This window comes from Primulina eburnea, chromosome 4, assembly GCF_022965805.1.
Source record: "Primulina eburnea isolate SZY01 chromosome 4, ASM2296580v1, whole genome shotgun sequence".
NCBI lineage: Eukaryota > Viridiplantae > Streptophyta > Magnoliopsida > Lamiales > Gesneriaceae > Primulina > Primulina eburnea.
In genome coordinates, this window is record NC_133104.1 from 34,273,378 (window position 1) to 34,285,607 (window position 12,230).

Sequence of the window (12,230 nt, forward strand, 5' to 3'; positions counted from 1 at the left end):
AAGAACATAAATGGATGAGAAAAAAGGTGGTTTTGGAGAAAAGAGAAAGAAAAAAGAAGAGGCGGAGATAATGAAATATAACTATATATTTACAAATATAGTTTATTTCAGACCAATTTTTGGTCTCTAAAATATGAATCAATCGATTATGAGTACGTGAAAAGAGAATCTGAGAGATGAGTAAGAAAATGTGGATGGGAGAGATGAGGAAGGTCACATGCAGCTAAGGATGTAAATGAAATAAGCCGCTCGCCAGCTATTCGAAGTTCGGTTTTGTAAAAAACTCGTTTGAGATCATTCGTTAAGCTTATCGAACTGAGTTCGAGATTAATGATATTTGTCTCGTAAGTTTGCGAGCTAGAGCTAGTTTATGTGGCCCGAACTCGAGCTCTGACTAGTTTGTTGGGCAGTGAATTTAGCAATTTGCATTGTTTATTTGTTGTCTCACATTAAAGTTTTAGTGAAAGAGATGACATGTAATGCTATAAAATGAGAAATTCACCCTTCAAATTTCATATATTAGTTACATTTTGGCTAAGAATGCTCAAAGAGCTCGAAAATGAGCTTGTTTAACGAGCAATGAGTCGAGCTCGAGTCAGACTCGTTAAACATGATAAACGAGTTATCAATAAACTGAGCTCGAGCTATTCGTGAGCTTTGTACTTTTAAAATTATCCGAGCTTGAGCATAATGATAAAAGTTCGAATTGAACTCGAACCTATGTATCTTAAATGAGCCAATGTAAAGGTACGATGAAATATATGTTAAAACATTTTTTTGTCTGCATGTTCATATTACCAATATAATGCTAAAAATATGAAGAGTATGCTTGGAATACGTTTTAGGTGAAATATAATGCTAAAAATATTTTTATACATATTGTAATACGTTTTTTTTTTTTTTTTTTTGATTACAACTCACGCAGGGGAGGGGGATCGAACCCGGGATGAGAGGCCAGCTAATCTGACGGGTGAGACCATTGGGCTAGAAGCCCGGTCTCATATTGTAATACGTTTAGATGATATAGTTTTGGAAATTAAAACGAATTTTTAATATAAGACTAGTGTTGTGGTACACGTGTTTGTGTATATTATATATTATAAAATATTATTTATTGCATATGTGTAATATATTTTTATTTTTCAAATAATTGTTATATTTTTTTTATGTGTAAATGGTCAAAAACATTAAAAAGTTATTGGCAAAAACTTGTGTGAGACGGTCTCACGGGTCGTATTTGTGAGACGGGTCTCTTATTTGGGTCACCCATGAAATAATATTACTTTTTATGCTAAGAGTATTACTTTTATTGTGAAAATGGGTAGGGATGACTCGTCTCACTGATTATGATCCGTGAGACGGTCTCACATGAAACTCACTCAAAATTATTTAGTAAATATGTAGGAAATTTGTTGACAGAAATGTGATGAAAGATCGATGAGATGTGAAATATATTAATAAATAAATAAAACGAAATATCTTTTTGTATTGAACCTTTGGTAAAATCGAAAAAAAAAATCGGTGCGACATCAAATATAATTTTTATAAAGAGTATGTCTCTTGTGAGACGGTCTCACAAATCTTTATTTGACGGGTCAATCCTACGATATTCACAATAAAAAGTAATATTCTTAGTATAAAAAGTAATATTTTTTCATGGATGACCCAAATAAAATATCTCTCTAACAAAATACGATCTGTGAGACCGTTTCACACAAATTTTTACTTTTTACAAAATCATGTCTATCAAATAATAAAAAAAGAAGAAGAAGGAAAACTGTAGTCTGTGAAACAAAAAATATTAATTAAAAACACGAAATAAAGATAAAATAAAGTTTATTTTAAAATTTAAAACGCTTAAAAAGAAAAGTGTTTTAGATATGTATTTAAATATACATAGTAAAATATATTTCAAATAAATAAAATGTAAAAATTTAAAAACCCCCAAATTCGATTTCACCACACCACAAAATAAGGGAGTATGCGAGTTCTTTGCTGTCTTCTATGACGAATCGAGGCAACACTGTTCTCAATTGATTGTGGTGTCGAGAAGATACAGTATGGAGACTTCCGCGTCTTTAGTATACTCAAAGGTGATCCCTTTCAACTCTACTTTGGCCTCACCTCGTCATTTTGTGTCAGTGAGACCTTCTAACAAACAGATTCACTGCAAGAATGATTCGGAGAAAAACTCTCCGAGAAATGTCAATCTGAAGTTTATTGGACACCCTTTAAGCTGTTCTTTACCAATTGTTTCTGGTACTGTTTCTAATTATCCGGTGACGAGGATTAGAGACCCATTTCGTCCTCAGTCAGATTTTTCTTTGCTATGTCCTGCCACTGCTATTTCTCGTGTCTTGCGTCCTCCTAGCAAGCTCCAATGCTCGTATTCAAGTTCCGCAGTGCCAGCAGACTCAGATTCTCAGAATTCGTTGCTGAGTTTGAAAAATTTCTCCCTAGAGTCTCTTAAGTCGACTCTTTCACAGCTGAATGCATTTGACATTTTCAAGTGGGGTTTAGTGTTCTCTATTGCATTTGCAGCGTCGAAATGGACCTTGAATTTGCTCTTCAACCCATTTTTCTGGATGTATTTTAGCTGGACTTGGTTGTTCTGGCCATGGATGGTAGCTATTGGCCTAGCAATTTATAGCCTTTACAGCCTTAATAAACACTTAATGGGTGAGGCAAGCTTATTCGAACAGCTCGCAGTCGTTACCTCGACTTTCACCTGGCTAACGTTAGTTCCACCTGCTCATTTTAATGGCTTTCTTGAAGGATGGCCTTTTGTTTTCTTTCTTGTGTACCATTATTTCTTCTTCCTCAATGTTAGTGTCCGGAAACGGCTGTATGGAGATTATTATCCTAGGGAGCATGACAACAAGTGGGATATTAGATTGCCCAATTGGCAGAAGCTGTTGTTTTTCGGTGGAGTGATGGTTGGGCATTGGTTAGCTGCATTTGAAGGGCCAGAACTGCATCTTATTCCCGGTGGATGGACCAACGTGGGTATTTGGGTTTTGATTATGTTGACCATATTCATGCAGTATCATTCCACGTGGTATCTGGCCAAGTATTCCGTGAACGTGGTGGTGCCGACTGCTGTAGTCCAGTTCGGACCATATAGGTTCGTTCGGCATCCGATTTATGCGTCTACAATGCTTCTATTTGTGACCTACTTTACTGCACTAAGGGCACCGATGAGTGCTCTGTTTGTTGTTGCAATCTGTTTGATGTATTACGGGCGAAAGGCAAAGGTAGAGGAGGCCTTGATGTTAGAAACCTTTGGGGAGAGGTATACTGAGTACGCGAACAAGGTTAGATACAGATTGATTCCTTTTGTTTATTGATTTAAACATTATTAGTTTGGAACTTGAAGCAATCTGCATTGAAGTAACACAATTTGCCTGGCAATGATGTATACTTGTTAAATTTTGATTGCATTTTCTTTCATTTTAGTGGCATTAGTAAGCATCCGATAACGCAAACCAGGTAAGATGTATTGTTTTTAAAAAAAATCTAACTTTTAAATGCTGCTCTGTTTTAAAGTCTTCGGCCTATCATGTCACATTATCATAGTGACATTGCAAGCACATGATCACAATTTTGCGAACCATCTAGGCGGTGTTGTTTCGAAAACAATCGACATCGTAAAGCTTATCATCATTTGAAGTTATCAGTATAATCCTCAGATCTCGCAACCAAGTTTGCCACTCATTTTCTTTGCTTCTGAATTTTAGTAGATAGAATTCATGGTCTGGGACAATGAATTCTTCTAGGTTGTGACATTGTATCACCTTAAGTTTACTTGGAATATATTTGTATTGGTTTTGTTGTCCACTGGCTTGAACAAACGAGTTGGTGTGTGTGTTCAAGCTCAAGCATTTGGCTCCAATTTAGAATAACCTGCATAAATTCACGATCACTATTAAATAATGGACTATTCCGACCCAACTTGAGCTAAAAAGTAACTATAGAAATAATTAAATATTGTTTTATGCTGTGAAATGTTATTATTAATTTCCTACCGAAAATATATATTTTTTATTCGAGACACATTATTTTGATTTATTTTGATGTAATCAATAATCTTTTTAATCATGTAAAAACTTTAAAATTATTTATTATCTGATGGACCTAGAGTTTTGTATTTCATTATTTTACGTACCAAGAAATACCAATACATATATTTTCCCTTAACTTTCTACTATTTTGATTGTTTTTTAATTAATTTATGATAGTTTTCTAGGATGTTATTGTGCTATTTTTTTTTAAAAAAAGTTTTTATTGTGTTTATTTCTATTAGATTTATTAAAAATAAGAAATTATTGATAATGGCTTTGAATTAATTATATTTTTATGTCCTTACACATCCAATTTTAGAGATGTTCTTTAAATGGTTTAAAAAAAAACATAACGTCTTTATATTTTGATTTTTGTGCTTCGGTTTAAATGGAAAAGTTTATGACAAATTCGGTTTTCCGGTTTTCAAAATTTAAAAATCGTAAAAACAGGACATATCGTTTTATATATAATAAATAATAATATAGTTTTCCATTAATAAAATAGTCAAAAATATTTTTAATTATGTTTTTTGCTTTCTTTATTTCCCACGCCTTTAGCTCGCTCTCAAATTTTTTTGTTATTTTCATATAAACTATTAAAGGTCATGCTTTTTTTGGTCATTTTCGGTGTTTTTAGGTGATAACTTATAATTTTTTTATGACATGGAAATCGCAACTGCTACTATTCGGTGCATGTTGGGTATATCCTTAAATTAATACAATAACTTGCAAATCATGTTAGTCAGGTGAATCATACTGAGTAACTCCTATGATTATGAGTTTTGATTAATTTGTTTTAAATTACTTACATCTATTAAATTATGAAAACTTTAATATTTTTAGATATTTTAAAAGAGTATGAAATTTTTACATATAAAACTTGAATCTACATTATCGAACTTGGATATACCCGAAGAAGAAAAAGAGAGGTGGTCAATAACACAATAAAACTTGAATCTACATTATCGAAATGCACCAAGTTATTGAATCACCATCGATTTCAATCAGAGAAGCATCCATTTATATGCTCACTACTCACTGCAATATCTGTACAACGAAGGAACCCTTCGATCTTCAGAGCACGACTTCAATGTCTACATCAGATCATCCAATATCAACATTCTAACCATGCGAAAACTTGTTGCTGCACCGAGACTCAAGCTTCAAGCCGGTTTGACTAAGAAGGAGAATAAGAAAATTTGTAGAAGCTAGAGTTGATCACTAGAATTTTCTTCTGGTTGATCGGTGGAAGATCATCGGGTTTTTCGTCTGGATGATCAGTAGAGGGTCGGTTAGGGATTGTTGTCATGGCTAACTGAATATTTTAGGAGTTCTGACTTAGATTGTGACTTCAGTTAGAGTGGAATTGTACAACATGCTTTTATAAATAAAAATATTATATTGTAATCTTCCGAAAATGAAGGAAGGGGAGACGTAGAGGGATCTGATACTCGAAATTCTAGAAACAAAATCACATGTTCATTTATCTGCTTTTATACTATTTGTTCTAACACACACACACTGTAGTAGCCCGAATTCCAAATTGGGTAATTAACGGAGTAATGGTGATTAAGAAGGTTTAAGGTGTAATTTTGACCGAGTCATGATCGGACGGACCGAAGATGGTTCGGAAGCACCGAAGAGTTCGGAAGGTCCGAAGTGGGTTCGATGGATCCGATCATGAGGTGTCAAGAGCAGCTGGACACGTGCATGTTCGGACGGTCCGAAGTGTATGATCGGAGGATCCGATCATGAGCTGTCAAGAGCCAATGGACACGTAGCGTTCGGACGTTCCGAAGTGTTGTTCGGAGGATCCGAACATGGCCTATAAATAGTGCTCGGATTTCTCATTTTTGACTTGCCAATTTCTTGAGTTTTCTCTCATTTTGGAGAGTTTGGAAGGTTTCTAGGGTTAGTTGTTGGTCGAGCGATAGCCAAGAGCTGCCAGGAGTAGTAGCGTAGCGGCGCCTGAGTTTCAAGGCAATCGACATCAAAGGGCTGTCGACGGACGAAGGTAAACCCTAAACCTTTGGTAGTACTAGGGAGTACTGGTTTTGCTAGTTGAGCATGGTAGTATTGTTCATTGGGTATGCTTTTGATGCGTAGGCTTGTGCTAGACCTGATTAGCGGTGTTGCGTAAGGATAGGCTTGCTGTGATAGAGGTACGAAAGTACTATCCGAGATATCCTGGTTGAGTATACATTCTTATATGTGTTGCATGATTATGTGGTGCATTGATATATGTCATATGATGCATGCTATTATGTCACGTTTATTACTGCACGTTGCATTTCATGTTGAGCCGTACCTCCTTCGAGATAGCCTTTACTGTTGAGCTGTATCTCTTTCGAGATAAGCTATATCTTGGGGCCGCTCAGCCCTGTCTTGTGGACGCATGGACACCGAGAGTACACAGTGGCCGACGGGTCGGGAGGGCTTCGGTGGTCCGGGACATTTTTAGGTCCACGTCTGTCTTGTAGTGGATGCAGTGACCCAGAGGTGTACCGCGCGGCACTATCCACTTGGCGCCTCTAGACTGAGCATTGTTGAGATCCTTTTGTGATTCCTGTTTCTTGACTACCCCGGTATCATGATCATAGCATGTGCATTTCATATAGGTCTGTATACTCATACTTTTGTACTGGGCGTTCTTATCGCTCACGTCCTCGGTTTTGTTTATTCTTGGACACCCCATTCCCTCGGGGCAGGCCTCAGGTTGGACAGCTCAGGAGGAGCAGGAGGAGGACGTTGAGTAGCTGGTTGGTTTAGTTTATCGGTATTGTTTTGATTCGATATGGTTGTATTGGGTATTTTATTTTGAGTTAGTCTAGACTTCGATTTCGATTGGATTGTATAACCATTATTTTGTTGACTATTTCCGCTGTTATCTCTGATTATTGTTAATTAGGTTAATTGCATGCTTAGTTCTTGCCTAGTAGGTGATTCTGGAACGGGTCACTACATTTATGGTATCAGAGCATGAATACGATTTTGGGATATAGATTCTGTTTTGGGATTTTTCGTGGACCATTTTACCATTTCCCCTATTCTATCTTGTAGCGATGGCTGACCACTTTGGTGACGGGAGTAGTCAGGGGAGTGTAGGTCGATGGGGTGACCAGGACGATCATAGACGTCATTCTTTCCGTTTCTACTCCGATGAGTCATTCGGTGTTAGCGAAGCGTCTAGTGATGGGTTGTCCCTTAGATTTTGAGGGTAACGATGTTGTTATTTTCGTTTTGTTCATCCTCTAAGCTTGATTTCGAGGACGAAATCGTTTTAAGGGGGGGAGAATGTAGTAGCCCGAATTCCAAATTGGGTAATTAACGGAGTAATGGTGATTAAGAAGGTTTAAGGTGTAATTTTGACCGAGTCATGATCGGACGGACCGAAGATGGTTCGGAAGCACCGAAGAGTTCGGAAGGTCCGAAGTGGGTTCGATGGATCCGATCATGAGGTGTCAAGAGCAGCTGGACACGTGCATGTTCGGACGGTCCGAAGTGTATGATCGGAGGATCCGATCATGAGCTGTCAAGAGCCAATGGACACGTAGCGTTCGGACGTTCCGAAGTGTTGTTCGGAGGATCCGAACATGGCCTATAAATAGTGCTCGGATTTCTCATTTTTGACTTGCCAATTTCTTGAGTTTTCTCTCATTTTGGAGAGTTTGGAAGGTTTCTAGGGTTAGTTGTTGGTCGAGCGATAGCCAAGAGCTGCCAGGAGTAGTAGCGTAGCGGCGCCTGAGTTTCAAGGCAATCGACATCAAAGGGCTGTCGACGGACGAAGGTAAACCCTAAACCTTTGGTAGTACTAGGGAGTACTGGTTTTGCTAGTTGAGCATGGTAGTATTGTTCATTGGGTATGCTTTTGATGCGTAGGCTTGTGCTAGACCTGATTAGCGGTGTTGCGTAAGGATAGGCTTGCTGTGATAGAGGTACGAAAGTACTATCCGAGATATCCTGGTTGAGTATACATTCTTATATGTGTTGCATGATTATGTGGTGCATTGATATATGTCATATGATGCATGCTATTATGTCACGTTTATTACTGCACGTTGCATTTCATGTTGAGCCGTACCTCCTTCGAGATAGCCTTTACTGTTGAGCTGTATCTCTTTCGAGATAAGCTATATCTTGGGGCCGCTCAGCCCTGTCTTGTGGACGCATGGACACCGAGAGTACACAGTGGCCGACGGGTCGGGAGGGCTTCGGTGGTCCGGGACATTTTTAGGTCCACGTCTGTCTTGTAGTGGATGCAGTGACCCAGAGGTGTACCGCGCGGCACTATCCACTTGGCGCCTCTAGACTGAGCATTGTTGAGATCCTTTTGTGATTCCTGTTTCTTGACTACCCCGGTATCATGATCATAGCATGTGCATTTCATATAGGTCTGTATACTCATACTTTTGTACTGGGCGTTCTTATCGCTCACGTCCTCGGTTTTGTTTATTCTTGGACACCCCATTCCCTCGGGGCAGGCCTCAGGTTGGACAGCTCAGGAGGAGCAGGAGGAGGACGTTGAGTAGCTGGTTGGTTTAGTTTATCGGTATTGTTTTGATTCGATATGGTTGTATTGGGTATTTTATTTTGAGTTAGTCTAGACTTCGATTTCGATTGGATTGTATAACCATTATTTTGTTGACTATTTCCGCTGTTATCTCTGATTATTGTTAATTAGGTTAATTGCATGCTTAGTTCTTGCCTAGTAGGTGATTCTGGAACGGGTCACTACATTTATGGTATCAGAGCATGAATACGATTTTGGGATATAGATTCTGTTTTGGGATTTTTCGTGGACCATTTTACCATTTCCCCTATTCTATCTTGTAGCGATGGCTGACCACTTTGGTGACGGGAGTAGTCAGGGGAGTGTAGGTCGATGGGGTGACCAGGACGATCATAGACGTCATTCTTTCCGTTTCTACTCCGATGAGTCATTCGGTGTTAGCGAAGCGTCTAGTGATGGGTTGTCCCTTAGATTTTGAGGGTAACGATGTTGTTATTTTCGTTTTGTTCATCCTCTAAGCTTGATTTCGAGGACGAAATCGTTTTAAGGGGGGGAGAATGTAGTAGCCCGAATTCCAAATTGGGTAATTAACGGAGTAATGGTGATTAAGAAGGTTTAAGGTGTAATTTTGACCGAGTCATGATCGGACGGACCGAAGATGGTTCGGAAGCACCGAAGAGTTCGGAAGGTCCGAAGTGGGTTCGATGGATCCGATCATGAGGTGTCAAGAGCAGCTGGACACGTGCATGTTCGGACGGTCCGAAGTGTATGATCGGAGGATCCGATCATGAGCTGTCAAGAGCCAATGGACACGTAGCGTTCGGACGTTCCGAAGTGTTGTTCGGAGGATCCGAACATGGCCTATAAATAGTGCTCGGATTTCTCATTTTTGACTTGCCAATTTCTTGAGTTTTCTCTCATTTTGGAGAGTTTGGAAGGTTTCTAGGGTTAGTTGTTGGTCGAGCGATAGCCAAGAGCTGCCAGGAGTAGTAGCGTAGCGGCGCCTGAGTTTCAAGGCAATCGACATCAAAGGGCTGTCGACGGACGAAGGTAAACCCTAAACCTTTGGTAGTACTAGGGAGTACTGGTTTTGCTAGTTGAGCATGGTAGTATTGTTCATTGGGTATGCTTTTGATGCGTAGGCTTGTGCTAGACCTGATTAGCGGTGTTGCGTAAGGATAGGCTTGCTGTGATAGAGGTACGAAAGTACTATCCGAGATATCCTGGTTGAGTATACATTCTTATATGTGTTGCATGATTATGTGGTGCATTGATATATGTCATATGATGCATGCTATTATGTCACGTTTATTACTGCACGTTGCATTTCATGTTGAGCCGTACCTCCTTCGAGATAGCCTTTACTGTTGAGCTGTATCTCTTTCGAGATAAGCTATATCTTGGGGCCGCTCAGCCCTGTCTTGTGGACGCATGGACACCGAGAGTACACAGTGGCCGACGGGTCGGGAGGGCTTCGGTGGTCCGGGACATTTTTAGGTCCACGTCTGTCTTGTAGTGGATGCAGTGACCCAGAGGTGTACCGCGCGGCACTATCCACTTGGCGCCTCTAGACTGAGCATTGTTGAGATCCTTTTGTGATTCCTGTTTCTTGACTACCCCGGTATCATGATCATAGCATGTGCATTTCATATAGGTCTGTATACTCATACTTTTGTACTGGGCGTTCTTATCGCTCACGTCCTCGGTTTTGTTTATTCTTGGACACCCCATTCCCTCGGGGCAGGCCTCAGGTTGGACAGCTCAGGAGGAGCAGGAGGAGGACGTTGAGTAGCTGGTTGGTTTAGTTTATCGGTATTGTTTTGATTCGATATGGTTGTATTGGGTATTTTATTTTGAGTTAGTCTAGACTTCGATTTCGATTGGATTGTATAACCATTATTTTGTTGACTATTTCCGCTGTTATCTCTGATTATTGTTAATTAGGTTAATTGCATGCTTAGTTCTTGCCTAGTAGGTGATTCTGGAACGGGTCACTACATTTATGGTATCAGAGCATGAATACGATTTTGGGATATAGATTCTGTTTTGGGATTTTTCGTGGACCATTTTACCATTTCCCCTATTCTATCTTGTAGCGATGGCTGACCACTTTGGTGACGGGAGTAGTCAGGGGAGTGTAGGTCGATGGGGTGACCAGGACGATCATAGACGTCATTCTTTCCGTTTCTACTCCGATGAGTCATTCGGTGTTAGCGAAGCGTCTAGTGATGGGTTGTCCCTTAGATTTTGAGGGTAACGATGTTGTTATTTTCGTTTTGTTCATCCTCTAAGCTTGATTTCGAGGACGAAATCGTTTTAAGGGGGGGAGAATGTAGTAGCCCGAATTCCAAATTGGGTAATTAACGGAGTAATGGTGATTAAGAAGGTTTAAGGTGTAATTTTGACCGAGTCATGATCGGACGGACCGAAGATGGTTCGGAAGCACCGAAGAGTTCGGAAGGTCCGAAGTGGGTTCGATGGATCCGATCATGAGGTGTCAAGAGCAGCTGGACACGTGCATGTTCGGACGGTCCGAAGTGTATGATCGGAGGATCCGATCATGAGCTGTCAAGAGCCAATGGACACGTAGCGTTCGGACGTTCCGAAGTGTTGTTCGGAGGATCCGAACATGGCCTATAAATAGTGCTCGGATTTCTCATTTTTGACTTGCCAATTTCTTGAGTTTTCTCTCATTTTGGAGAGTTTGGAAGGTTTCTAGGGTTAGTTGTTGGTCGAGCGATAGCCAAGAGCTGCCAGGAGTAGTAGCGTAGCGGCGCCTGAGTTTCAAGGCAATCGACATCAAAGGGCTGTCGACGGACGAAGGTAAACCCTAAACCTTTGGTAGTACTAGGGAGTACTGGTTTTGCTAGTTGAGCATGGTAGTATTGTTCATTGGGTATGCTTTTGATGCGTAGGCTTGTGCTAGACCTGATTAGCGGTGTTGCGTAAGGATAGGCTTGCTGTGATAGAGGTACGAAAGTACTATCCGAGATATCCTGGTTGAGTATACATTCTTATATGTGTTGCATGATTATGTGGTGCATTGATATATGTCATATGATGCATGCTATTATGTCACGTTTATTACTGCACGTTGCATTTCATGTTGAGCCGTACCTCCTTCGAGATAGCCTTTACTGTTGAGCTGTATCTCTTTCGAGATAAGCTATATCTTGGGGCCGCTCAGCCCTGTCTTGTGGACGCATGGACACCGAGAGTACACAGTGGCCGACGGGTCGGGAGGGCTTCGGTGGTCCGGGACATTTTTAGGTCCACGTCTGTCTTGTAGTGGATGCAGTGACCCAGAGGTGTACCGCGCGGCACTATCCACTTGGCGCCTCTAGACTGAGCATTGTTGAGATCCTTTTGTGATTCCTGTTTCTTGACTACCCCGGTATCATGATCATAGCATGTGCATTTCATATAGGTCTGTATACTCATACTTTTGTACTGGGCGTTCTTATCGCTCACGTCCTCGGTTTTGTTTATTCTTGGACACCCCATTCCCTCGGGGCAGGCCTCAGGTTGGACAGCTCAGGAGGAGCAGGAGGAGGAAGTTGAGTAGCTGGTTGGTTTAGTTTATCGGTATTGTTTTGATTCGATATGGTTGTATTGGGTATTTTATTTTGAGTTAGTCTAGACTTCGATTTCGATTGGAT

General features: G+C 40.3%; 1 protein-coding gene across 1 annotated transcript; it reads left to right on the top strand.

Annotated features, from left to right (window-relative positions):
• The first annotated feature begins 1,935 nt into the window (after nucleotides 1–1,935).
• LOC140830990 (uncharacterized) lies at nucleotides 1,936–3,485 on the top strand. Its single transcript, XM_073194622.1, has one exon. It carries the CDS (start codon nucleotides 2,061–2,063, stop codon nucleotides 3,345–3,347), a length of 1,287 nt encoding a protein of 428 aa, XP_073050723.1. The 5' UTR covers nucleotides 1,936–2,060; the 3' UTR covers nucleotides 3,348–3,485.
• The last annotated feature ends 8,745 nt before the right edge of the window (nucleotides 3,486–12,230 follow it).